The sequence below is a fragment of the Xenopus laevis genome, chromosome 4S, assembly GCF_017654675.1.
Source record: "Xenopus laevis strain J_2021 chromosome 4S, Xenopus_laevis_v10.1, whole genome shotgun sequence".
Lineage (NCBI taxonomy): Eukaryota > Metazoa > Chordata > Amphibia > Anura > Pipidae > Xenopus > Xenopus laevis.
The window spans coordinates 80,246,796-80,274,475 of record NC_054378.1 but is presented as its reverse complement, the minus strand read 5'-3'; the positions used below and the strand labels follow the sequence as shown (position 1 = coordinate 80,274,475).

The window sequence follows — 27,680 nt, the reverse complement described above, 5'->3', positions numbered from 1 at the left end:
TCAGTAAGTAATAAATATGCTCATTAGTGGCATCTACAGACCAGTAGGAGGAATGCTGATACATCTAAAAGTAGCCATCATCAGTTGGCTGCATAAGAAGAGATTAATGATTTAGGCAATCCCCCAAAAAGACCAACTGCTATATATAAGTCCAACAATGAGAATCCTTCTATTGCTATCTCTTTTACCTTCTACATCTGGTTGGTAGAAACATGGTAGTAAGAATGGCCAAAAAGCCACTAAAAAAAGCCAATGATCTAAAAGCATAAAAAACAGAGCCTTATAAAAATGGGGAGAAATGATTATGTGATGTATGGAACAAAGCTCTTGTTAATTAAGTTGTTGATAAGGATGATTTTCTGATGATACCCTGAAACATTAATTATTCAATTTAAGGTGAAAATGTTATTTATTTATTTTCAGTTTTTCCATAGAATTAATTGAAGCTTTTATGAGATAAACCATGAAATCAAGTTAAATCTGCCCCATTGTCCGAGAGATACCTTGCATCCTGAACAAATAATAAAAATATATTTTATCAAGATAATGAGCAAAAGTGTAAGACTGCAAAGAAGCAAAGGTTCTAAAAAAGAACAATATGTGAAAATATATTGAAATCAATATCTGATATTCTGTATTTTGCAGTTTTGTTTTGTTTTGTTTTTCCAGTTGGGAAACCAAAGCATTGTGAACATGCTAATGCAGGGGTCCCCAACCTTTTTCACCCATGAGCAACATTCATATTTAAAAAGAGTTGGGGAGCAACACAAGCACGGAAAATTTTCCTGGGTGGTGCCAAATAAGGGCTGTGATTAGTTATTGGTAGCCCCTATGTGGACTGACAGTATACAGTAGTCTCTGTTTGGCAGTACATCTGGTTTTTAAGCATCCAAAACTTGCCTCCAAGCCTGGAATTTAAAAATAAGCATCTGCTTTGAGGCCACTGAGAGCAACATCCAAGGGGTTGGAGAGCAACATGTTGCTCACAAGCTACTGGTTGGGGATCACTGTGCTAAAGCATTTCTTTTTTTTTTTTAGTATGATATACAGTACAGGGATTCACAATTAAATGGTGCACAATTCTGTCCATAATTATACTGAAATTCTGCAGAAAGGATTGCACTGTCTCTGAGTTTGAACTCCTTTTGACTCTTGGCAAAGCATTAAAATATAAATGCCAAGAGTCCAAGAGAATTACTATGAAAGCACAGCAAATTTACTGGGTGTATGCAAGTTGCATACATACAAAATTGGCAATTACAATAGGAGGCCACAGGACATTTTCATCTTCCATATCTGTGACTCCACACCATCAACTTAACCATGTCTAGACCTGCTTTGGTAGTCTGGAAGCAAAGTGGGGAGTTCCATAGAAGTAAATAACTGTTTTTGGACTTGGTGCACAACAAGGGATTGGAGTGGGCTGGTAATTTTCACTTGTATTGTGTATTGTTTTGTAATCTTCTAACCAAAAGTGTAAAAATTGAAAATAGTTTATTTGGTATACATGGAATTAGCCTTACGTGTTTCATGTTTCGCAAACCCTTTATCATAGGCTATACCTTAGATCACAGTAACAGACAATTATTCCTCTTCCCCTAAACTTTAGACACAGTACAGCAACCTGTATGGGTTTAGTTCAGTAGAGCTGTGCCCAACCTGGACTGCCAAGCAGTAACCAGCACATCAACATCTTTTTCTGGCCATCCGAATTGGCCGTAATCAAAATATACATTTTCCAACCCGCCACCCTGCGGTGTGCCATGTGACCAGGAAGTTATATTATTATTAACTAGAAGTGTCAAACTGGAATCAGATTGGGAAATTTAACATATGTATTTTATTGTCCCACATCTAAGCAGCCCACATCCCACCCTACTGGGTATTTTTTGACTTTATACCAATCCTGCAGGTATTCTGTGGGTACCTGCCCCAATGCAGGAATCTGCAGCATGTAGTATTGTTTTTGCATCTGCCAAACCTGGTCTTTTCCATTAGTCTGCCAGATAGTCAAGCATGATCAATCAGTTGCGATTACAATGGGGGTGATATATTATACTATATTAACCTCCTCTCTACTATGGCACCAGTGATGTTGTTGTTGTTGTTGATATTTTTTTTTATAACAGGTAACTGGAGCTGACATTAACCAACAACCCTGTATGAATGCTTGAGTATTCATACAAACTGGTATATTCAGATAAAATATAGGAAAGAATTTATCTGCAGATTCAGACTTGTGTCTTGTATTATTTCTAGCAATTTATATGTTAATAAATCAGTATTTTGGTGAAATCCTCCTTGTTTTAGAGGTTGAATTAACATAAATTCATTACTTGACATCCTTTGTTATGATAATTATGAACAATCTACCTTTTATGCTGCTAGTTGCTCTGATAGCTTACATCAGTTGTATTGTCTTCCCTGCAGAGAAATGCATACGGGATGGTATTAAAGATGCTGGGATTAAGCTCCTGTTCAACCAGTGCTCATACACTCACCGAGCCTGACCAGTCAAGCACACTAGCGATACCAGCATTGGATGCTGACACCCAGAGATATGTCTTGGCTCTTCCAGAAGCAGAAACATGGCGCAAGCACCGATTGGGCCTGACACAGGCTACCCACTCTTGCAATCTTCTAGAACCCGAGACACTTTCTGAAACCCTTGTTTCACGCACTGCAAGTTATGATGCCTTGTATGAACTGCGAGCAAGGGAAGTGGAGTCTAACTTCCCATTTGAAGGCAGCAGCATGTTTGAGGTGAACGCTGGGCTGGATTCTGACTTTCCATTAAGCCCCCAAGTAATAAAGCGAAGGAGAGGAGGCCTGATAGAACAAAAGGATATCATCAAGGCTCACGAGGCTCATAAGATACAGAGTACACCCCAGGCTCGACGCAAGGAATGGGAGTAAGTATAGTGAATTAACACTTTATACCACTTATCTGCCAAATAAATCGGGCTCATTTACCAACAACGGGCACATTTCATTTGTGCAGTAATCCATAGAAAGCCATCTACTACTAGAAGAGTCAAATCAAATGTGCCCAGTGCTGATACATGTTGTTAAACGTTTAGTATCCGGCTTATTTATCAACACAGGGCAAATTTTTAGTAACCTATGGCAACAGTCAAATGTTTGTTTTGTTTTTATTATTCTACCTACAGCCAACTACAAGAAGCTAATCACTAATTAGTTGCTTTGGGTTTTTGTCCAGTGTTGCTAAATAAACTGAAATGAAAATGTTTATAACCTGTTATACACTTGTATAGGGGCAGACAGAAAATGAGGTTGGCCTGTAATATAAACTGATGCTACAAGGCTGATTATTAAATGCTGATGCTATTTGCACTGGTTTCTGTGTTGCCATGTAGTAATATGTATAACATTTCGAGTCTACTTCTTAAAGGGATACTGTCATGGGAAAAAAATTTTTCCAAAATGAATCAGTTAATAGTGTTGCTCCAGCAAATGACCAGGGGCAGCTGGGAAATTGACAATTTCTAGCCCCATGTCAGATTTCAAAATTGAATATAAAAAAATCTGTTTGTTCTTTTGAGAAATGGATTTCAGTACAGAATTCTGCTGGAGTAGCACTATTAACTGATGCGTTTTAAAAAAAACATGTTTTCCGATGACAGTATCCCTTTAAGTTAAGCTTTTGTTCTCCTTTAATTCTTAAAATGGCAATTTTTTATTTAGTATTATCCAATTGTACATACTGCTAAAAAAAAGTTTATTATTATGAAAAATGATCATTTCTGTTATATATGAGCTGTTTTAGGCAATATGTTTTTATAGACATCTAAATTCTATATTGTTCTAGGTTATACTGTAGTTCTAATCTGGAGCTGAAATTATTTGTAAAATGTGATAGCATCACAGGAAATGGATACCTGTCAGCACGCTGCTTCAGAACATTGAACTGTTCTCTGTTTCAGTCAATAGATTGTCTACCATTCCAATGAAATGTCCATATACTGAGTCTCACGTAAAGGAGACATACAGGATAAGTGACCCCACTAATATTGCAGGCCAGTTCTTTCCAACTGGTGATCCCAGGCCCGGACTGGCAATTGGCCTGTTCGGGCATTTTCCCGACGGGCCGCTCTTTATTTAGTGTTAGTGGGCTGCTGATTGATCCAGCGGGCTCTAGGACCGCTCCTCCATCCTTTTTCACACTGTGGCTCTGCCCCTCCCACTCCTCTCTGCTCGGACGCTGCTGCCTCTGCCGGCTGTTTGTATGTCCCAGCACGCTCAGCATGAGCATGGAAGCCGGACAAAAAGGAGATACTGCAGCTGCTGGCCTGCCTGTCTGTGCTGAGCCTGCACATAATGCTCCCTGACTGTGAACACACCACATCAGTAATATCAGGTTGGTGTGGATTTCTGTAGAGCAGGCTGCAGGCAAAATCACTATGGGGTAGGAAGAGTCAACTGTGCTGAAAGTATCAGGCACTGACTAAATCTGTCTTTTTTAGAAATTTAACCTGGACTGTCTGTTTGTTTTCAACACTTTTTCACTTTATAAGAATGAATAAAATAGTAAAAAAAATGTTTTGTTGTCCAATGTATCCGTGTTACTAGGGTGGGCCCTGCTGGCCCAGACCGATTCCGTGCACTTGCCCCTTACCTCCCAGACCCTGGTCACACCGGCAATAGGTAGGTACACCCGGTGGGGCCCCTGCCAGCCCACACCCACTCCCTGTACTTACTCCTAACCTCCTGGACCCCAGTCGCTCAAGGAAAAGGTGTGCACACTCACAGAAGTGGTTTCCCGGCAGATTGGACTTTGCGGCTGGGGGGCCCCTCAGTCCAACGCTGCTTGGCCCAGTCATGGTTCTTGTGCCGTACAGTAGACAGCCCACTATATTTATCAAGGAATATAAAGGCAAAAGGCTGCAGAATCTTAAACATATTTTACAAGGCAGCTCTTTACGCACATATTTTTTTGCAGTTTTACCCCAATATATGAGTGGATGTGTACAAAAACCATTACAAGTGGGCTGCTCTGATGTTTTTTTGCCCGGGCTGCTTTTTACCCCCAGTCCGGCCCTGGGTGATCCCCCCCCCTCTTGTGTGCCCCCCCCACATGAAAGTCTGGCTGCTGTAATGCCTGTACTGGGATGAAGTGGCCTCTGCATTGTTTACACCTCAAATTCATACTGTAAACTCCTGCATTGATCACACCTGTAATTCCTCTATTGTTCACATCATTAAAGTTCTGGACTGTTCACACCTCAGACACAGACTGTAAATGCCCACTTCACCTGTTCACACCTCATACAAACTGCTGAAGGGGCACCCATATTGTGTCACTGTATGTAGTACATTATGAAAAGTTCATCTTAGAGTGGTCCTGATAGGATTCTCTATCTCCTGCTCAGCTGCTCTATTCCGCCTTCCCAATGCTCCCTCTGTGTGCCATACTCTGCCTGCCCTGTGCTCCCTGTGTGCCATACTCTGACTTCCCTATGCTCCCTATGTGTAATATACTCTAGCTGCCCTATGCTCCTTGTGTGTGCCTTACTCTGCCGGCCTTATGCTCCCTGTGTGTGCCATACTGTGCCTGCCCTGTGCTCCCTGTGTGTGCCATACTCTGCCTACCCTATGCTCCCTGTGTGTACCATACTCTGCTTGCCCCATGCTCCATGGGTGAGCCATACTCTGTCTTCCATGTGTTCCCTATGTGTAACATACTCTGACTGCCCTGTGCGTGCCATACTTTGCCTCCATTATGCTCCCTGAGTGAGCCATGCTCTGCCTGCCCCATGCTTCCTGGGTGAGCCATACTCTGCCTGCCCCATGCTCCCTGGGTGAGCTATAATCTGCCTGCCCTATGCTCCCTGGATGAGCCATACTCTGCCTGCCCCATGCTCCCTGGGTGTAACATACTCTGCCTGCCCTATGCTCGCTAGATGTGCCATACTCTGCCTGCCCTATGCTCCCTGGGTTTGCCATACTCTGCCTGACCTTTGCTCCCTGTGTGTGCCATGTTTATTAATGACCTGGTCATTAATAAACAAGTTGAAAAGCAAGGGACCTAGTACAGAGCCCTGTGGTACTCCACTAACAACACTGGTCCAATTAGAAAATGTTGAATGTACCACCACTCTTTGTAGTCTATCTTTTGAAAGTACTGTTTCTATTTTTGCAGATGATACTAAATTGTGCAGAACTATAGGTTCCATGCAGGATGCTGCCACTTTGCAGAGTGATTTGTCTAAGTTGGGAAACTGGGCAGCAAACTGGAAAATGAGGTTCAATGTTGATAAATGCAAGGTTATGCACTTTGGCAAAAATAATATAAATGCAAGTTATACACTAAATGGCAGCGTGTTGGGAGTTTCCTTAAATGAGAAGGATCTAGAAGTTTTTGTAGATAATTTGTCTAATTCTGGGCAGTGTTATTCTGTGGCTACTAAAGCAAATAAAGTTCTGTCTTGCATAAAAAAGGGCACTAACTCAAGGGATGAAAACATAATTATGTCTCTTTATAGGTCCCTGGTAAGGCCTCATCTGGAGTATGTAGGTGTGGAAGACTTAAATTATGAGGGTAGACTGTCAAGGTTGGGGTTGTTTTCTCTGGAAAAAAGGCGCTTGCGAGGGGACATGATTACACTTTACAAGTACATTAGAGGACATTATAGACAAATAGCAGGGGACCTTTTTACCCATAAAGTGGATCACCGTACCAGAGGCCACCTCTTTAGACTAGAAGAAAAGAACTTTCATTTGAAGCAACGTAGGTGGCTCTTCACAGTCAGGACAGTGAGGTTGTGGAATGCACTGCCGGGTGATGTTGTGGTGGCTGATTCAGTTAATGCCTTTAAGAATGGCTTGGATGATTTTTTGGACAGACATAATATCAAAGGCTATTGTGATACTAAGCTCTATAGTTAGTATAGGTATGGGTATAATTTGTGTGAAAGTAGGGAGGGGTGTGTGTATGGATGCTGGGCTTTCATTTGGAGTGGTTGGACTTGATGGACTTTGTCTTTTTTCAACCCAATTTAACTATGTAACTATGTAACCTGTGTGCCATACTCTACCTGCCCCCTGGGTGAGCCATACACTGCCTGACCTGTGCTCCCTGTGTGTGCCATACTCTGCCTGCCATGTGTGTCCTGTGTGTGTGTGTCTTACTCTAGCTGACCTGTGCTTCCTGTGTGTGCCTTGCTCTACCTGTCATATGCTCCTTAGGTGTGCCATACTCTGCCATCCCTATGCTACCTTTGTATTCCATACTCTGCCAACCTGTGTGTGCCATTCTATGTTGTCTGTGTGTGCCATCCTATGCTGTCTGTGTGTGCCATACTCCGCCTTCTCTACTCTCCAAGTGGGACACATAAATATGTATGCATACCTTTTGTTTTCCTGCACTGAAAAATTCTGACCCTCAGTACAACAGAAGTTGGACAGCATTGTTGTAGGCAATAATAAATTATATACCTTAGTTTATCAGGACGAGTATTCCTTAGCAACCATTTTGATTTTTGCTTTAAAATGGTAGAACAGCAAAGGCTACCTGCTGATTACAATGGATTAGTAGACTAGGGTCAAGAAGTAATGAATTCTCATTTTCCTCTTGCTGTGTTTCACTAACCTCTGTGACACTGCCTGCAGTTTTAGCTTTCTGTAAGAAGCGTCTGTTCTCCAAAGCCTCCCAAAGGTATCCACTTATATTATTGTTTTCATATCACAAACCCTCCAATATTTATTTAAACCTTAATAGCTGTTTGTTGGATTGTCTGGATTTAAACTATTTACACCAGAGCAACTAATGACATTGCTGTAAGTTCTAACAATTAAGAAACAATAATGTCAAAAAAGGGTTTTCAGGTAATTTAAAATATAATAACTGTTGCCCTGCACTGGTAAGAATTGTGTGTGTGTGTGTCAGAAATCCTGCTATATGTTATATTCAATGTCAGTCTGGCCTGTCGGGTTTCCAGGAATTTTCCCTGTATTCTGGAGTAAAGCATTGGAGGAGACTAAACCCTAAAAATGAATATAGCTAGAAATGCCATATTTTATATATTGAACTTATTGATCCAGGCTTAAGCTTCAGTATCTTCAAAGTTGTCACTGGAGTTTCTCATCTTGGATTTTGTTCGGAGTGTCCGCTACATGCACATGCTCAGTGTGCTTTGAGCAGCTGTTGAAAAGCTAAGCTTAGAGGTCATAACAAATCAAAGCAGAATATGAGGTTTGTCTGTCATATAAGCTGATGCTACAGGCCTGATTACTCAATTATTTTTCTACAACTGCAGTTTTCCCAGCTGCCATATACCATTTAAGGAAAACTATACCCACAAACAATGTAGGGCTGTAAACAAATATATTGCATAAAACAGCTCATATGTAAAACCCTGCTTAATGTAAATAAACGTATAAAAATATTTTTTTTGTAGCATGTGCCATTGGGTAATCCGAAATAGAAAATTAACATTTTAAGGAATGAAGGCCGCCCCTGGCATCCTAGAATTCACGATGCATACAAACATACCAAACAAACCACACATGTTAAGTCACACGAGCCAATTAATGGACACAGTTCTGTCTTTTGTGCCCAAAATTCTTCTCTGTACAGTTAGAGCTGCTGTATTTCTGGTCAGGTGATTTTGAGGCAGAACAGAGAATATAATAAAATTGTATCGCATGTGTCAGTCTCTAAGCTCAGTAAGTGACAGCAGCACAGATCAAGTGAATCAGCAGAAAAGAAGATGGCGATTGCTGAGGAGCATATTTGGAGGCACAGATATTTACTGCCTTGGGCTGGTACAGAAGCCCAAAACATAATTTACAAATTTTTGCCTAGTTAAGATTTAGTTCTCCTTTAAGGCAGTGTTACAGTATGGGGCAGATTTATCAAAGGTCAAAGTGAAAAGTCAAATTAAAAAAATTAAAATTTCGACCAAATTGTTGTGTACTTCGACTAGGGAATAGTCCAAATTTGATTCGAATTTGAATAAAATTTGAAAATTCGAATTTTGAAATTTATCATGTACTGCCTCTACAACCTGCCTAATAGTTGTTTTAGCCTATGGGGGAACTCCAAGAACCTAATTGGAGTCAAATGGTGGACTTTGAAAAATCTAAGTTTGTTTTGGAGAAAAACTTTTTAATCGTACGATTCAAATTCAATTGAAAATGGACCTATTTGATCGAAAACGGACCTATTCGCCCAACAAAAACTTTCGATTTAAAGGACAAGGATTAAAAATTAAGTCTGTTTTATTTTAACATGATTTTCAAACAGTGTTCTAAGCACTCACTGTTTCATCTTACTTTGCCTCCTTTCTCTCTGCACGCTCCAGTCTTCCAAAGCTCTCTGTACAGTGACGTTACTGCATTGCTAGCATTCCACACCCCACTGCCACGGGCAGTATCTCCGTTGTCTCTCATTATGGCGCATGCTCCTTTTGATCCTTCATGCTCCTTCTGTAGAAGAGACTTTAGCGCATGCGCAAAAGGGTCTGCAGCTAGAGTCATAATTTATGGGTAGTTGAATGCCTTTACAGCAATAAAAACCTAGTGATTCAGGTCTTACATTCCAGCAAACTATGTCGGGTAAGCTTTTGTTCGCCTTTAATTTCACTTGGTCTTTTTGAATTCGAATTTCAAAGTTTTTCAAATTCGAAATTCGACCCTTGATAAATCTGCCCCTATGTGTATGACACGAGGCATGTGAATATATTCTGTTTAACGAAGGCTCTTAGCACATGCAAATCTCTTTGCAGCAGGTTGTTGGGTTATTTCAGTTATGGGGAGGGTTGGATCTGTAAGATTAGTTTTGGAGTCTACACCTGTAGTTTGCAATCTCAATTGAATTTTATTTACTTGTCAGATCAACTTTGACCACAACCCATTATGCCTGGCCATGCCCCTGATCCACCCACTTACAGCATCAACCCACCCCAAACATCCCCATGTCTGTGACAAAAATTGTTTTCCATTGGGGCACTCTCCTGCACTTTAAACAATTCTGTCAAATTTATTTAAGAATCCCAATTTTGTGGGACCTATTGTATATCTTTCTAAGCACTGAATAAAGCAAGCTGGTTTGTAAATCCATTAAGTAAACCAACTCTCTGACTCCTCCAAAAAAACAATTTACTGCATGCAGTTTAAATGGATATTGGCAGGAGCTCTTTGTCCTGAGGCACTGAAGCTATTAAGTTGCTGTAAGCAATATTGTGATGGTTTGTTCAGAGTGCCAATTGGAAACAACCGGGGAAAGGAAAAAACTTAACATGTAGCCCGTAATTCAAACTGTAAACTGTTAACAACATATACACTACAGGAACATAAGGTTAACATTTTATTCATTAATTGTCTGATGTTACTCCCAAATAAATTCATCATTTAACTTGCTGTTAAAGGGGAAAGATACAGTACCTTATTTATACTGTAAGTAGGTAATACCATCTCACGCAGCATTAATGTAAATGAGTGGCCTATCCTATTTAACCATATTTTGTCTCTTCAGAAAAACATTTTGCATAAAACCCACAATATTTGGTGAGACTGTGAAGTTTCTACTGTATCATCCGAGACATGCAAAATGGCAACTTAAGGAGACCAAACAGTGGCTGACCTTTCCCATTATCTGTATGATGGGCCTGAGGGACAAATGGGCCTTGAGTAGTTTGAAAGAGTGGAAATGCAGAGTGAAGCTACAACACCTTTTTACATCTTTATGTACTGACCTACCATGTAGCAGCTGAAATGGTGCATTAGTAAATGAAATGTTTAAATCATTTGTGTTTCAGCAGGATCACAAGATGGTGCTGAAATTATTCCCAGACCATTAGTACAACTGAAACAGGCCACAATCCTTACCAAATCTGGAAAAGTATGGCCAGGTGCAACTATAACAATATAGACAAATACAAGAGTCCTCTGCACTCAACCCATTATCAATATATTTAAGACAGAGACATTTTGTGCATACTGCTACTGAAGAATGCCTTACCCTTTAAACAAAACAGGGATTGTTTGTCCATATATTGCAATATATTTAAGCTGGCCAACTACGTCAAAGTCATCCCATATCTGGCCAGTCCTATGCTCAATTTTCATCTGATTCATTAAGAATTCTATGGTTTAATTATACATTTTATAAAAGGGACGAATACGTTTTACCTGCAACTTACTAGCTGCTTTCAAAGTAAAACTCCCAAACTTGGCTGCCCTTTTATTAGACACCAGTGGGATCACCTGACTATAGCTGGGAAGGGTGGGAGCTACAACATGGAGCTGGTCACTGCTCTTGTAGAACTATAACAAACAAGGGAAAGTTGTGCTCACCACTAGTTTTTAAAAACATTAGGCGGGGGTGCAATGAGGGTGTGACCACAAAATACATATAGACAAATACAAGATTCCTCTGCACTCAACCCATTATCAATATATTTAAGACAGCGACATTTTGTGCATACTGCTACTGAAAAATGCCTTACCCTTTAAACAAAACAGGGATAGTTTGTCCATATATTGCAATATATTTAAGTTGGAAAACTACGTCAAAGTCATCCCATATCTGGCCAGTCCTACGCTTAATTTTCATCTGATTCATTAAGAATTCTATTGCACAAAATGTCTCTGTCTTAAATATATTTATAATGGGTTGAGTGCAGAGGACTCTTGCATTTATCTATATGTATTTTATGGTCACAGCCTCATTGCACCCCCACCTAATGTTTTTTAAAAAATAGTGGTGAGCAGAACTTTCCCTTGTTTGTTATAGTTATACAGGAGCAGTGACCAGCTCCATGTTGTAGCTCCCACCCTTCCCAGCTATAGTCAGGTGATCCCACTGGTGTCTAATAAAAGGGCAGCCAAGTTTGGGAGTTTTACTTTGAAAGCAGCTAGTAAGTTGCAGGTAAAACCTAGTCCCTTTGTAAAATGTATAATGAAGCAATAGAATTCTTAATGAATCAGATGAAAATTAAGCGTAGGACTGGCCAGATATGGGATGACTTTGACGTAGTTGGCCAGCTTAAATATATTGTAATATATGGACAAACAATCCCTGTGTTGTTTAAAGGGTAAGGCATTTTTAAGTAGCAGTATGCACAAAATGTCTCTGTCTTAAATATATTGATAATGGGTTGAGACCAGATGCAACTATGTAGAAAATGATGCACCCCATTGCTGGCATACCACAACACTCACAAACCCCCTCAGTTTTAATTTTTCCATGGCTTTGGGGCTGATATTGAATTACCATTACCTTCTTACAGGGTTTTGCTGCTCTTTATGAAAAAAAGGGAATGCTAACCTGTTTTTATAAAATAAATGTATTATTCCCATAAGAATGTAAAATTGGGTTGTTTATGCAAGCCTATATTCCTGTATTGATATCGCTATTGTAATAAGTGATTTTATACCTAAACATAATGTATAAGGAGTAGAAAGCAAGAATAGGCATTATCTGAACTGGATGCTTGTGTATAACTATGTCATTAGAACCTGTAAGCAAGAGATATTTCTCATGTAACAATTCAATGTCTTAAAGGGATCCTGTCATCGGAAAACATGTTTTTTTCAAAACGCATCAGTGAATAGGGCTACTCCAGCAGAATTCTGCACTGAAATCCATTTCTTAAAAGAGCAAACAGTTTTTTTTATATTCAATTTTTAAATCTGACATGGGGCTAGACATTTTGTCAATTTCCCAGCTGCCCTGGTCATGTGACTTGTGCCTGAGAGAAATGCTTTCTGGCAGGCTGCTGTTTTTCCTTCTCAATGTAACTGAATGTGTCTCAGTGGGACATGGGTTTTTACTATTGAGTATTGTTCTTAGGTCTACCAGGCAGCTGTTATCTTGTGTTAGGGAGCTGCTATCTGGTTACCTTCCCATTGTTCTTTTGTTTGGCTGCTGGGGGGGAAAAGGGAGGGGGTGATATCACTCCAACTTGCAGTATAGCAGTAAAGAGTGATTGACGTTTATCAGAGCACAAGTCACATGACTTGGGGCAGCTGGGAAATTGACAATATGTCTAGCCCCATGTCAGATTTCAAAATTGAATATAAAAAAATCTGTTTGCTCTTTTGAGAAATGGATTTCAGCGCAAGATTCATTTTGAAATTTTTTTTTTCCCATGACAGTATCACTTTAAGAAACCATAAAGCAGTAAAATGTATTTCATAAATCTATCTATAGGACACCTATACATAAAGCTTAGCCTTAATTCCGTTTAATGCTGGATACTAGAGTAAATTCAGCCTTCAGAAGTTGATACAGGTATGTGATCTGTTATCCAGAATGTTTGGGACCTGGCGTTTTCCTGTTAATGGATCTTTTAGTAATTTGGAAATTAAGTCTACTAAAAAATTGGGTTTTAAATAAACCCAATATGCTGGTTTTGCTTAAGGTTTAATTATATCTTAGATTGGATCACTGTTTTATTATTACAGAGAAAATAGAAATAATTTTTAAAATTTTGGATTATTTAGCCAAAATGGAGTCTATTGGCCTTGTCCCTAATTCAGATAGAGGGTTTCCGGATAATGGATGGATCCCATACCGGTACTATGTTTGTGGTTATTTCCTATTCATGTAAACCGGCGAGTGCTGAGTTGTATTTTCTTGGCAAAGGAAAAGGATGCAAGTTGCCAGATAATGTGCATCATTTATGTAACAGCATTTTACTGTCAGTCTTCAGCCATGCTGTGCTCCCAGAGCGTCACTGATGTTCCCAGCGTTATACTTAGAAACAAGGCTCGCTGCCTAATTACTGTCCTGGTGTGAAGAGTTAATGCCAAGGAATGTTAACATGCTACAATAATTCCCATTATTCACAGTTAAATATGCACAGCATACTAAAACAGCAAATCTAGGGACATACATGTGCCTCATGCCTGTTCCATATCTGCAAGGAGGTAAGAGTTGTAGTTTATACCACTTGTAGTCTGTGTCATTGTCTGATAAGAAATAAACACATAGTTGAATACAATATAACTGAATTTATGCAAATATTAGACAAAGTACTCACCAGAACACCCTGGCCTTAAAAACTATTGTTCTGCACGGTGCTCAATGTCTCCTGAGGGATCGGCACCCTCCATATTAGTAACAGATTTGTGGAAAGGCCACCAAAGCCCGGGCCTAGGGCGGCAGGATTTTATGGGCGGTATGAATCCCAACCCCACCTGTATTGGTTTGGAAGCTCTGGGCTGATCATGAGATACAATAGTTTTTTAAATTTCCCATGTGCCAATCACCAGTGCTCCAGACCTAATGATGAAAAGTTGTGCATGTGCACAAATGAAGGGGAGGGGACAGGGGTGAAGAATGGTAGCGGACCTAGGGGTGCCCGCTATGTAAATCTGGCCCTGGTAACGTGTAGAATGGAAATCAGCACAAAAAGGCTATTACAAGCAGAATAAACCCGATATAATGTTTCGGGGCAAGCCCCTCTGTCAGACATGATTTGGGACAATCCCCTTCGTCATACATGGTGCGAAACTTTATATTGCTTGCACTAAATAAATATGCAGGGTTTATACAAATATTTACATCATTGTTTTCCAATATAATATCTACGCGCTTTGCCACACTTTGTCACAAACAACACAATGTCAGCTGGTGAACTAGGAAAACAATATCAAGTCTGTAACTGTATTTGTAGCTAAATGGAGGCAAAGTACAGATAAAGAACAGTTTAATTGGGTTTCAGCTACACCACAACATCTATTTTATCAGGCCACTCTAAGCCCATTTACTTTACTGGAGTAAATGGAGAAAAAATGAGTTGCAAAGAAAAATGATTTTATCTTCATATATGTTTGCACCCCTTTTTATATTGAATTTTTAGCTCTGTTTTTCTGTGATGCACTTTTGGTGGCAAAAAGGTATTGGGATATGCGAGGCAGCAGGAGGAAGATGTGTGTTGATTTTAGATGCAGAAATATTTCTGTGGTGTTTATACAAAGGGCCTGTAGGTGTCACTGTGCACAAGCGTTATACTGTGTACATAATACTTTCTAGACTGTTTTCAAGTATTAGAGTTGAAGTGTAATGGCTGCATGAACCTGCTAATAAAGACTGTTATACTCTACTCATCCTCACTGTCACGAATTGACCCTATATCCAGAACCCAAGCTAAGCTTCCTGGTCTCGGCTCTCACTTCCGCCTATAACCTCCACCTTTCACCTAGGGAGGAGCCCTCGGCTAATTGGATGCCAGCAGGTCTTATTTGAGAGAGGAACAAAGCCAACGGTTCTGGACTAACAAAGGGGCACGATCGTCTCACCAAGATACTGGAATGGAATAACACCTCAGGAGGGCAGGTCAGACAACACAGCGTGGAACAGGCAGGCTGGGCCAGCACAAGCAGAGTAGAATAGTCAGACAGGCCGGAATCAGGATTGGAGATCATAAGATAGTCGTGGACAGGCAAAGGTCAGATTGGAGAATTCCGAGTTAAACAGGCAGGATATGGTCAGGATTGGAGAGATCAGAGGAGTCAAGAAGGCAGGCAAGGTCAAACACAGAAAATCAATCAGGATTCACAAGGATTATACACCCAGGAACTTTGGTAATAGAACCTAACAACGGGCAGTGCTTTGAAATCTGAATTCCCCTTTTATACTTTTGAATTTCGCGCCAATGTGCAATGATGTCCTCACGCCGGCGCATAAACCTGGAGGCGCGAGTGCCATAGGGGAGCCGGTACCAGAAGGGAACAGATGCATGCGTCCGTCGTCCCCAGCGGAGGCATGGTGGGCACCCCTGCATGCCCAGAAGGAAGCCACTGGACCACGAGGGTAAGCGGAGTTGTTCATTACACTCGGCTACCAAAACATAATTTCTTTAATAATTCACAATTTATTGGGAGGCTTTCTTTGTATGTCATTGTAGCAACACTTCATCATACAATTATAATGGCTGTATGGGCTGAAAGCAGGAAAAACATACATATCAGATGTTGAAAAATGTAGAGGTGTCTGGGGAATGGTAGCTATGCTCTCGATCTCAGTAAAGCATCCCCGCTCCAGGTGTGGGAACTTTATCAACTTTAGGGGGCTGAGAGAAAGCAATCAATGCAGAACTTGCTGCTAAGTGTTCTTTATTGCACACAACATGGCCCGAAACATTCAGCTGGAGATGATTGGGTTGTTGCATGGCGCTTTGCTCTGTAGTTATGTAGGTGTAGTGTTGTAAATACTTTTCAAGATTTCCCAGTAAGATTTGCTGTCTGTAGTGCTTCTTTCAGACTTGCTGTTCGCTCGATTTCTCCATTTTTTTGTGGGTAATACACTGAAGATTTCCTATACACAATATTCCTCTCTCTGGTCCGTTGTCTGATAGTAACTCCTTTGGATTACCTTCTCTGCTGAAGACTGTAGACAGAAATGTTATTACTATAACTGATGTTGTATGAGAAATCAATGCATTTCAGAACCTTCTCTAGGTACTTGTCATGAAGATCCATAGTTAGACAATTATATCATCCAAGTAGCATTCTACACCAGGTATGCCATGGAGTATAGAAGACATCAGTATTTGAAAACAACTTGGTGCTAAAGCCAGTCCATAAGGTACACACTTGAACCGAAACAAACCATCATGGGTGATAAATGCAGTGAGGTCTCTACTTTCCTCATGAAGTAATACTTGATGATAAGCACTCTGAAGATCCAGAGAGGAAAAGAATTTTGCTCCTCTGAGTTCTGAAAATATTTCCTCTGTGTGTGGCAAGGGATGATTGTCTATAACAACTGCTTTATTAGGTTCACGGAGATCAACACACAATTGAATACCTCCAGTTTTTTGTTACAACAATTGGTGAAACCCATTCAGAGGATTCTGATTTTTAATCACATCTTGCTCTACCAGTTTCTTTAGTTCCTGTGAGACAGTCTCCCTTATAGAGTAGGGCAATCGCCTCAATTTCTGGCGTACTGGTTTTACATCTGGTCTCAACTTAACTTTGTGTACAAAGTTCTTTGCACAACCCAGTGAAGTGTTGCTTTGTGGTGAAATTTTATACACTGGCTGTGTGGCAGGCACTGGTGCTGTAGTAATGAGACCATCAACTAATTGTAGGTTTAATGCAGCAAAGAGATCCCTTCCAAGTATAGCAGTACCCTTATTCACAATGTAAAAGTCACATTTTGCAGTATTGGATTCAAATTGTACAGTCAATGGCAAGCAACCAAGCACAGGGATTGGGTCCTTTAAGTAACTGACCAGTTTCAGGGCAGGTGCAACAAGCGGATATTTTGCAAAGTATTTCAAGAAAATATCCTTTGGTAGTATAGAAACAGCTGAACCTGTATCAAGCATCAGGTTAATCGGGTGTCCCTTGTCCGCAGAAGCAGTATTAACATTGACAGTACATATAAACTTGTCTGGAATAAATGTACCAACTTTATCCACACTTAATACTGTAACATTTGTAGTAGTGTGCAGTATTTTTTATTTGTATTTGCTGCACGGTTTTGCAGTGTATTTTGCCTGTGACTGTGCATTATTAGGCCACAGTGTTGAATTCACAATCTGTACATTCCCAGCAGTTCCCTGACTGAGAGTTTTAGCCTCTGCCACTGCTGTTTCAATTTGGCTAGCAACTGTAATAGCCTTTGCAAGGGTTAAATCCTGCTCTAGGACCAGTCTCTCTCTAATGCGAGGTTAGTTTGTTTTTTCCACTATTTGGTCTCTTAGAATTTCATCTGTTAGATTCACAAACTCACAGGTAACAACCAGCTCTCTCAAAGCTGCTACAAATTGTTCTGTGGATTCGCCATTACGTTGTCCACGTTGGCAGAATATATATCTTTCAGCAACCACATTTACTCTTGGCATGAAAAAGTTCTTTATAGCAGTAAGAGCAGTTTCATAAGTATCATCAGGTAATGGTAATGTATAGAATATATGCTGTCCCTCTGCTCCCAGGCAGTAAATAAGTAAAGCATGCCTTCTAGCAGCAGAAATCTCCACTTGGTCAGCAACAATAATGTAATTTTCAAATACGGATCCAAGCAGTAAAAGGTATGGTAGGCTCAAAAGGGTTTGGAAGAAAAGGTTCAGGCTGCTGTAGAGGTAGAAGAGCCATCCTTGTCGCCATTTGTTATGTTTTGGGTAGCCGAGGATGAGTAGAGTATAACAGTGCTTTATTAGCAGAGTCTTGCAGGCATTACACAACAGTAAGCTTTCACTTTTAAGCTACCAGGAAGTATGCACAGTACAAGTATGAGCACAGTGACATCTACAGGCCATTTGCATGAACACCACAATATTGGGATTCAAATTGAGAAAATGCATTGCATAATTATTCCCTATCCTTATCTTTTCTACATTTGCAAACTATTCCCTGGCAATAAATCGCTGAAATTCATGACGTTTTAAAATTTGCCTTAAGGTTTTGCTTGTTAACATTTTAGAGGGGCAGTTTATGTGGCTGGTTGCAAGGGCAAATAACGTCTCTTTTTTCAGAGAGCTGCATAAGCAAAGCATTACTGGAACAGCACTTGTAAATGTCTTTCATTTCAAAACAAAATGAGACTCTCCAGTGCTTTAATTAAAAAGCAACAAATGCCTCTTTTACATATGTCAGACAATGGATTAATGTCTGCAATGGAGACTTGAAAAAGCTTGATTTATGAGAATGCAAAATGTACAAGACAAGAGATGCAGTGAATTTGTTACTTTGATGGGAATAATAATTAAAATCTGGCATCCCTGTCATTATGCCTTATTTCAGCAGTGCTAATGCATGGAATCTTCCTGGCCTATTAAATGGAGCTGCACTTGACATGATGTGGGGACTTAATACATCAACCTCCTGTACGTGCATCTGGTGACAAGTATGCATTTGTGTTTTGTGGGATTGAATACCGTGGAGACATTATCAGCTTTTGTTAGCAATACGATAAACTGAAAGCATTTGTTAGCTGTGCACAAATGAGGGGATGATGGGATTCTGTGTCAATGGCAACATAAATCATTCTTTCCATTGGTACTGCAGAGGCTGGCATTGTATTGGTTATTTGCACACCTCTCATCCAGTGGCAGAACTTCCTGGGGAGCAGAGGGTGTGATTACACCAGGACCTGCACCCCCTCGGGGCCCACCAGCAGGTCAGGTGCCCGTGTATTCGCCAAGATGATCGCTTCTGGAGGGGGGTGGGTGCATGACCTGCACAAGGGCCTGACGCCACTTAGCTTCATTACTGCCATCCATGTCCTTTTATTTAGTACAGAAAGTGTTGACTAACAGAAAAGAAAATGTTTATTTCAGGGCCGGAACTAGGGGTAGGCAGAGTAGGCACGTGCCTAGGACGCAAAGCTGGGGGGGCGCCAGGCACATACCTGCTCTGACACCTACCCCATTGTCCGGTCCCGTCTCTCCCCGACTGCCAAGAATATTTTTCGTAATAATGCGATTCTGTGCATGCGTGCTTGTGCGCACTTTTGCGCATGCGCACCCAAGCATGCACGCAGCCGGCGCCGTGCCCAGCCAGGTTGCCTAGGGCGCCTGGCTGGGTTGGCCCGGCTCTGGTTTATTTGTTGATATATAATCTGTATTATTGAGACCCATTTGCCATATGCTGGCCAGTCACACACTGTTCTGTACCCATAGTTAATATAAAGCTAGTGGATGTTTATAAAGTATAGACCACTGCATGCAGATATCAGTGCTGAATTTGTGCAATGTGTGAATCTGCAAATAAAACCCATGCTATGAATTTCTTCTTGAACTGCGCACAATGTGGAAACGTAAAATAAATTCTTATGCTCAAGCCAACAATTGGCACTATTTGGGACTACTACACTGCAGTTATGTGATTAATGTTCTCATATGCCCTTGTGGATTGATTGACTGATGTTGTATATTTTCCAACATTAAATTTTAAGCCAGAAAATATTAAATTACCTGTTCCCATACAGTTTAGGATTCACAATTGCAAAGCATTTCCCAGAGTATGTATTTATTCGATTTCATTGTCTTTTGCTGTTCTGCAACAACTCTTTAGGCTGGTCCTCTTCAGGCACGAAATGGGTGACACTCTTTGACACAAAGAGACAGAGGTTTTGAAACTTTTTTTTGCTGTGTTCCCGCTTGGATACTTAACATTTAATTTGATCCTTCTTGCCAACAACAAATAACACACATATGCGTGGGGTTAGATGACAAATATGCCATCTGAATACATTCCTTTTTATCAGTCACTTTCACAGTTTTAATATTTCACTCTTCCTTTCCTTCACATCTGAGTTTCATCTTTTATTGATCTATCTTTCCTCTTTGCTTCTTTATGACCATTTATTTCTCCTTCCAATTTACCCTCTTCCATTTTGCTCTTAAAGTGGACCTGTCACCCAGACAAAAATCTGTCAAATAAAAGTCCTTTTCAAATTAAACATAAAACACAATTTCTATTTTTTAGTAAAGCTTTTATAGCTGTAGTAAGCTCATTTAAAAATCTTAGCTGTCAATCAAATATTGTCTGCCCCTCCTCTGCCTCTGCCTTAGACATAGAGGCAGGGCAGACAATTGCTTTCACTTTCCATTCCGCACTTCCTAGATGTCACTGCTTTCCATACGTTCCCCCATTCTCTTCACCGTTTAATTGTGTAGCCAGGACATGGGGATGGACATCGGGTCCCCATTCTGGTGCACAAACAAGATTCTGAGATGATGCAAGGATTCTCTTAATAACAGTGTCCACAAAATGGCTCCTGCCTGCTTGCTATAATTATGAATTCCCAGACTGAAGGAAACAAGATACAAATAATTTATATAGTGTAATTAATGTTAGTTTTGCTTGACTAATGTGATAAAATAGGATTTTAAATAATTTCTTTGGGTGACGGGTCCCCTTTAAAGGGAAACTGTCAAGGGAAAAAATGTTTTTTTAAAAATGAATCAGCTAATAGTGCTGCTCCAGCAGACTTCTGCACTTAAATTCATATTTCAAAAAAGCAAACAGATTTTGTATATTTAATTTTGAAATCTCACATAAGGATAGACATCATGCCAGTATCCCAGGTGCCCCCAGTCACGTGACTTGTGCTCTGATAAACTTTAGTTACTCTTTACCGCTGCACAACAAGTTGCAGTAATATCACCCCTCATCTCCCCCCCCAGCCTATCAGCAGAACAATGGGAAGGTAAAAAGATAACAGCTCCCTGGTATATCTAAGAACAGCACTCAATCACTGGCAGTGGCGTAACTAGATGTTGCTGGGCCCCACAGCAAATTAATTTTAGGGCCCCCAACATATCCAGTGTTTGTCCTATTTTACCAATATATGTTCAAATTGCTCATCAATGAGAGTCTCATGGGGCCCCCTGTACCTCCTGGGCCCCCCTGCAGCCGCAGGGTCTGCTTCCTCTGTAGTTACGCCCCTGATCACTGGCATAACTACCGAGGGAGCAGACCCCGCAGCTGGAGAGGGGGCCCGGAAAGGAGTTTACTGGTTTGTTATCTTTTGCCACTAAACCACTATTACACTTGTGGTCCCTCACTCCTAATTGCAGATACTTTTGCTGCTGTGCGTGGGGTAGGGGTGGGCCGCAGGGTGCAGTAACCAACTTACTTTTCCTCTCCCTCCGTCTAGCTGAGCAGTCCCCGCCTACATGTCTGCATCATCACACAAATGCAGAGAGAGTCGGGACTTAGAGCAGAACACATAGAAAGTGGCTACAGAGGCCCTGGCTGGGCCCGCCTCTGTCTACCTCCCCACCACTGGGCCCGCCTGCCGGTCCCACCCATAAGTCCCACCCACATCATTGCAGAGTACACAGGACTGGAGTGGAGGCAGGACACTACATTATGTAATGGCCACACAGTCCCTGGATCACCCTGCCTCCCAACCACTGAGTTGCAGGCAGGGCTCCTATCTGACTGATTCTCAATGCCTTAACCCACAGGTGGTGGAGGGGCTGGACAGGTGGGTGGTTGCAGCTCCCTTGCTGCCTGGCCATTCATTCACCTACATGTAAGGTTTGACCACCAATAACATTTAATGTAGGACATAGATTCCCTCCTGCCCCCCTTCCCTTGTAAAATAAAATAGGTGGTGAGACTTCAGGAGTGAACTGGAGTCTGACTGTTCTGACCTGGCCTGGGCCTCCCTTAAAAGTAGCCAGCTGCTGAGCCACCGATCCAGCCACACAGAGAGTCTTCACAGGTGACACACAGAAAGTCACAGGTAAGTCTTCACATGCAATTATCAGCAACAGCTACTACTGGGCACCTAAAAATGTGAAATCTTTCGGGAGAAACAGGGAGTATTATATTGATGACACTAGACTATTGTAAAATTCTGTACCTAAGCCCTACCATCCAGTCAGTGACTTGTAATCATGATTATTTTTAACATATTTGCTTTACACTTTAACTTTGACTGGGCACTTTTTTTTTCTGTTGGGTGTGAATACAAAGTAGACATGAGAAAGCACCATTAAGTTAACACTAGTGCATTTTCTGTGTGTGCAGTGACAGCAAGATGCTAGTAAATGCTTTATAACAGACCATTCTGTCCCAGTGGCTGCATAGATTCTATCCGATCCCCATTGTAAGCAGCAGTCCTGTCCTGCTTTATGGCAGCTGAGATTCTAGCTATCTGTATAACAGAGCATTCTGACCCATTGGCTGCACAGATCCAAACCGATCCACATTGGAAGCAGCATTCCAGCTTCATGACTGAGATCTTAGCTATTTGTATAGCAGGGCATTATGACCCTTAAAACTAGCACTATGTTGTCAGGGCCACAACATTGTTACATTGGGTAATCCAGATACCCACAGCTCTGGACCATGTGCAGGCTTCTTATAGTCTCTGAGAAGCAGAAAGCTGGTAATGCCATCAGAGATCATGCAATGCACATGGTTCAGAGGTGTGGGCGTCCAGACTTGACAATCTAAGTGAATGAAGAGAAGGTTATGCTTTAATTCTACAGCACAGGAAACGTTCCTCTCTTTCACTCACTATGTCCAAATACCAGAGTTGTGCACAAAGTGTGCAAAGAAAAGGGAAGAAAACCTCAATTCAAAAGCCCCCCAAGATTATCAGCTTTGCTTTGCCACCCAGTGTTACTGGTGAAAATTCAGAAATCCCTGCAGCTGGAAAGATGTATAGACTGTGACGATGGTAGACAGACTTAAGTACATTTTGCAGTTTAAATCTGTGTGGCTGTACTCCTTCTACACATTATATGCTTGTGGTTATAGCAAAGCTTTGTAGAAGGTAGCATTAATTAGGAAAAGTTGAGGCGGGGGGCCCCAAATGTATTTCTGCAGAGGGGCTCTGTGACTTCTAGTTACGCCACTGCACTCAATGGTAAAAAAACATGTCCCACTGCAACACATTCAGTTACATTGAGTAGGAGAAACAACAGCCAGTCTGAAAGCTGTTCCATCCTGAAAGCACATGACCAGGCAAAATGAACTGAGATGGCTGCCTACACACCAACTTACACTTGTTGGGGTATGAATGAAAATTTTATATGGTAGAGTGAATTCATTGCAGTGTAAACTGTGTAATTTAGAAATAGAAAATACACCGTAGAAATCATGACAGAATCCCTTTAACTTCATCCATTTTAATGGTTGTCTCTGTCTCTCCCATATTCATTCATATCCAGCCTCACTTCCTTTATTACTTTCTTCTACCATTTAGCCCCTTGTTTCATCTGTTTTGCCTCTGCCATCAGTAGGTAGCATTTACTGTTTTCCTTTTCCTGGGGGGCACAATGCAGAATTTAGTAACAAATGCTCTAGAATGTGACTGGAACAATTGTGTGCCTTCTTAGTGTGGCTCAAAAGCCCAACATTATTTATTTACATTAAGAACGGAAATACAGGTGCCACAATAGATTTAACATTTAGGATTCCATAGCAACATGATGCAAAACAGCACATACTACAGAATATCTCCTAAGTGGAATTCTAGGGGAACACACTTTTCCCTATGTTTTACTCACTCCACGGTATAGTCAAAGTTGCTAACTAAATAGCCCAAACTATTTTATAATCCTTGAACATCTACTGTGATCTGGTTAATACTTATTCAGTGGGTCTCTTTGCCCTTACCTGGGCTCTCTTTAAGCCCAAGGCCTAGGAAGGCATGTCGCAGCTCCCCAGTGCTCCAGAGCATACACGCAAGCTGGGGTGATGGTGTTTGCGAAGGTGGGCAGATGCTTGGACCATGCGGCCTAGGGGCGCCAGTGAAGAAAAACCAGACATGCCCGACGTGCAAGGCCCTCCTACATTCGATGTTGTAGTCATATGCTGTCTCCTACAGCTCCAGAATAAGCTCCTCGCTTCTCTGGGAGGTCAGTTGGGTAGCTTTTATTGCTGTTCACTACACTAAATTGCTAGCTTCTTGTGTTTTTTTGTGCTTTTTGTCTTGTATGTTAAACCCTTTAACCCCTAGTCCGAAGCACGATTAGCCCTTGGGATTTCTGGTTGCCACCTTGTCCTTTCCTTTCAACACTTTTAATTATTAATTATTAGCTATTGCAATTGGGTCTACTTATAATTATTTCAATGCCAATGATTATTTTTTCTTTAAAGGAACATAAAAATGACAAAAAAAGCACTGTTATAGTATATACTGTATAAACAAGGTGCTGTGTAGCTGGGGCAGCCTTTTAAGCCTATTTTTACTTTAACCAGGAAGATCAACAAAGGTCAAATGACATTCATGGCTCTTAACAGGACAATATATTGAAAACCTTTATCATATCAAATAGGACATTTGTTGCCAAGATACTGTTTATTTGAAGATGCTTGATTAACATACTAAAACTTTTAAAACTTTAAGTGTAGAGAAAAATATTTTCACTTTTTCTGTTAACTGGTCCTTTAAGTGGACGGTCAAGTTTGAGTTGGATGGGGTTTAATTGTTTTCCTTGCTGTTCGTTTTATGTGTGGTTTGTAGATTTATTATGGCCAGTGATCATTTCAATTGCTTCTCTGTGCCTGGATAGTCTCCAAGCTCATTTATTTGAAATATAAGTAGAGCATCTAGAACGTTATTGTTTTTTTTCCTTAAGATTGCAATGAACTGTGAAGTCTGTTCTAACCAGTTTAGTTATATGTTATTGAGGCTAGAAATACTTTTTGTGGTGAATGTATGAAATCTGCAAAAAAAAATTAACTGCAGTGATAAGAAATCTTGTGTTTCATCAGAACACAGACTGCTTATAATTATAAATATTGTATAAGCTTAGAAACATGATTGTACAATTTGCTAGCTTTCTGATGGCAGAATATTTATCGTTGCCATTTATAATAACATACAAATACATATCAGTTTCTTAGACCCCAGTCTAACCGTACAAGCTCATATTTTATGCTAATGCGGAACAGGCTTTTATATAAAGGCAGACGTTTTTCTCATTTGAATAAGCATTGTTTGAGATTTGTTGAAAAGGATAAGACCAATATATCATTTGTTTCCAATCCCGGATGGAAAAATTAAGTTAAGTGAATTTTAATTATTTAACAGTTACTGTGTTTTCCTTAGCTTCTAAACACATAGTATACACTATGTTGAATCAGGTTGAAAAGATACAAGTCCATCAAGTTCAACCTTTTATGTCTATATAACCTGCCTAACTGCTAGTTGATCCAGAGGAAGGCAAAAAAAAACCCCATCTGAAGCCTCTCCAATTTTCCTCAGGGGGGATAAAATCCTTCCTGACTCCAAAATGGCAATCAGACCAGTCCATGGCTCAACTTGTACTATGAGCTATCTTCCATAACCCTGTATTCTCTCACTTGCTAAAAAGGCATCCAACCCCTTCTTAAAGCTATCTAATATATCAGCCAGTACAACTGATTCAGGGAGAGAATTCCACATCTTCACAGCTCTCACTGCAAAAAAACTCATTCCAAATATTTAGATAGAAGCTCCTTTCTTCTAATCGGAATGGGTGACCTTGTGTCATCTGGAAAGACCTACTGGTAAATAAAGCATTAGAGAAATTATTATATGATCCCCTTATATATTTATACATAGTTATCATATCACCCTTTAATTGTCTCTTCTCCAAAGTAAACAACTTGGCCAGTCTTTCTTCATAGCTAAGATTTTCAATACCTTTTACCAGCTTAGTTGCCCTTCTCTGGACCCTCCCTAATTCAATAATGTCCTGTTTGAGCACTGGAGATCAAACTTTACGGCATATTGTAGATGAGGTTTGTAAAGTGGAAGAATAACACCCTCCTCTCGCGAATAAATGCCCCTTTTAATACAACTCAATACCTTGTTTGCCCTTGCAGCTGCTGACTGGCATTGCTTGCTACATCCAAGTTTATTACCTACAAGGACTCCAAGCACTCCACCTACAAGGACTCCAAAGTTTAACTTCCATTATGTTCAAGCGGCCATGTTGGGGCACACGCATGCACATAAATGCCACAACTTGCTCATAATGCACATGCGGGTGATGTCAGAAGTTTGTTAAGCAGATGCGCTCTGACCAACATGTGCTAGTGTGGGGGGTTTTAATAAAAAAAAATAAACTATTGTTACCGCCAGTCGCAGTGTGGGCTCTGTTAGCCTACATCTTTGGTTGGTGATAATTTTTTTTTTTTTAGCAAGAGGTGTCCTTTAAATGATAACCATTTCTGTTCTGTGTTCTTAGCAGAAAACATAATGCACCAATCTATGCTCTGAGGGGCAGCCCTTCAAGAGGTAAAGCTTTTATGAAATTCAGGGCCTTTGTTTCCTCAGTGTATATTTGTTTTTTCCATAAATATTAAATGAGATCACATTATGGTCACTATTAACCAGAGGTTCAAGTACTTGCACGTTTGCTATACATTCTGGGTCATTAGAGCTCACTATATCCAGTATAGCATGATTTCTGGTTTACTCCTCAACAACCTGTGACATAAAATTGTCATGCAACAAGTTTACAAACTTGTTCCCATAATCTGTCCTGGCAGTACTGGTGCCCTAGTCAGTATCTGGGTTATTAAAACCCCCGTTATAATTTATTAATGCTGAGCAAAACAGCTCAGGAGCACTGAGAACCATTTAATTAAATGGAGGACACCAGCATGTGTTTTAAAGAAGAATTTTATCAGTGAACTTACTTTTGAAATCTCAAACTAGGTTATTAAATTAAAAAAAGTCTATGGGAGTGCTGTATAACTTGAGAAGAAGTGCCCTGTTCAAAAAATGTATGTAAGAAATTAACACAGCAAAAATGTGAGAAATGATAGTATATTTTCACGCACAAAAAGAATCAAGAAAAGTGAGAAATGTTTGATATTATACAACCTGACTGTAAACTATAGAACTTCTAATAGGGTTTCAATTATATTTTACTTGAAACGTTTTGAAGTTTTACAAATGGGCAATAGCAATATTCATGGAAACTGTTAATTTGAGTAAGTATTAAGTATTTGAGTAAGTATTGATTATTACTATTTCGCCTTTCTACGTACAAATCTCTTAATAGCAAAGGCGGTAAGAAGGTCATTTTGGAATATATTTCAAGAATATTATTTATAATTTGAAGGTACTGCTAACCTACACTAATTTGAATTGCATGAAACATGAATGGAAATATTGGAAAAAGGAAATGTTGGTTGGATCGTATCTCTTTCAGAGAGAATGCCAAGTTCAGCTTTAAGTCAGATGATAAGAGTAAGGCTTGGCTGACAAAGCTCTCTGCAGCTAGGCCCAGATTTGTGATACA

At 40.4% G+C, this 27,680-nt stretch overlaps 1 protein-coding gene across 2 annotated transcripts in view; it reads left to right on the top strand.

The window, feature by feature from the left end:
- Window positions 1-2,430: 2,430 nt before the first annotated feature.
- LOC108715639 (voltage-dependent R-type calcium channel subunit alpha-1E) overlaps window positions 2,431-27,680 on the top strand; it is a 278,548-nt gene continuing 253,298 nt past the window's right edge. For both annotated transcript variants that reach the window (XM_041561513.1, XM_041561512.1), the window contains exon 1: window positions 2,431-2,912. In XM_041561513.1, coding sequence (XP_041417447.1) covers window positions 2,446-2,912 — 467 coding nt within the window. In that variant the 5' untranslated portion in view covers window positions 2,431-2,445. The remainder of the gene's footprint in view (window positions 2,913-27,680) is intronic.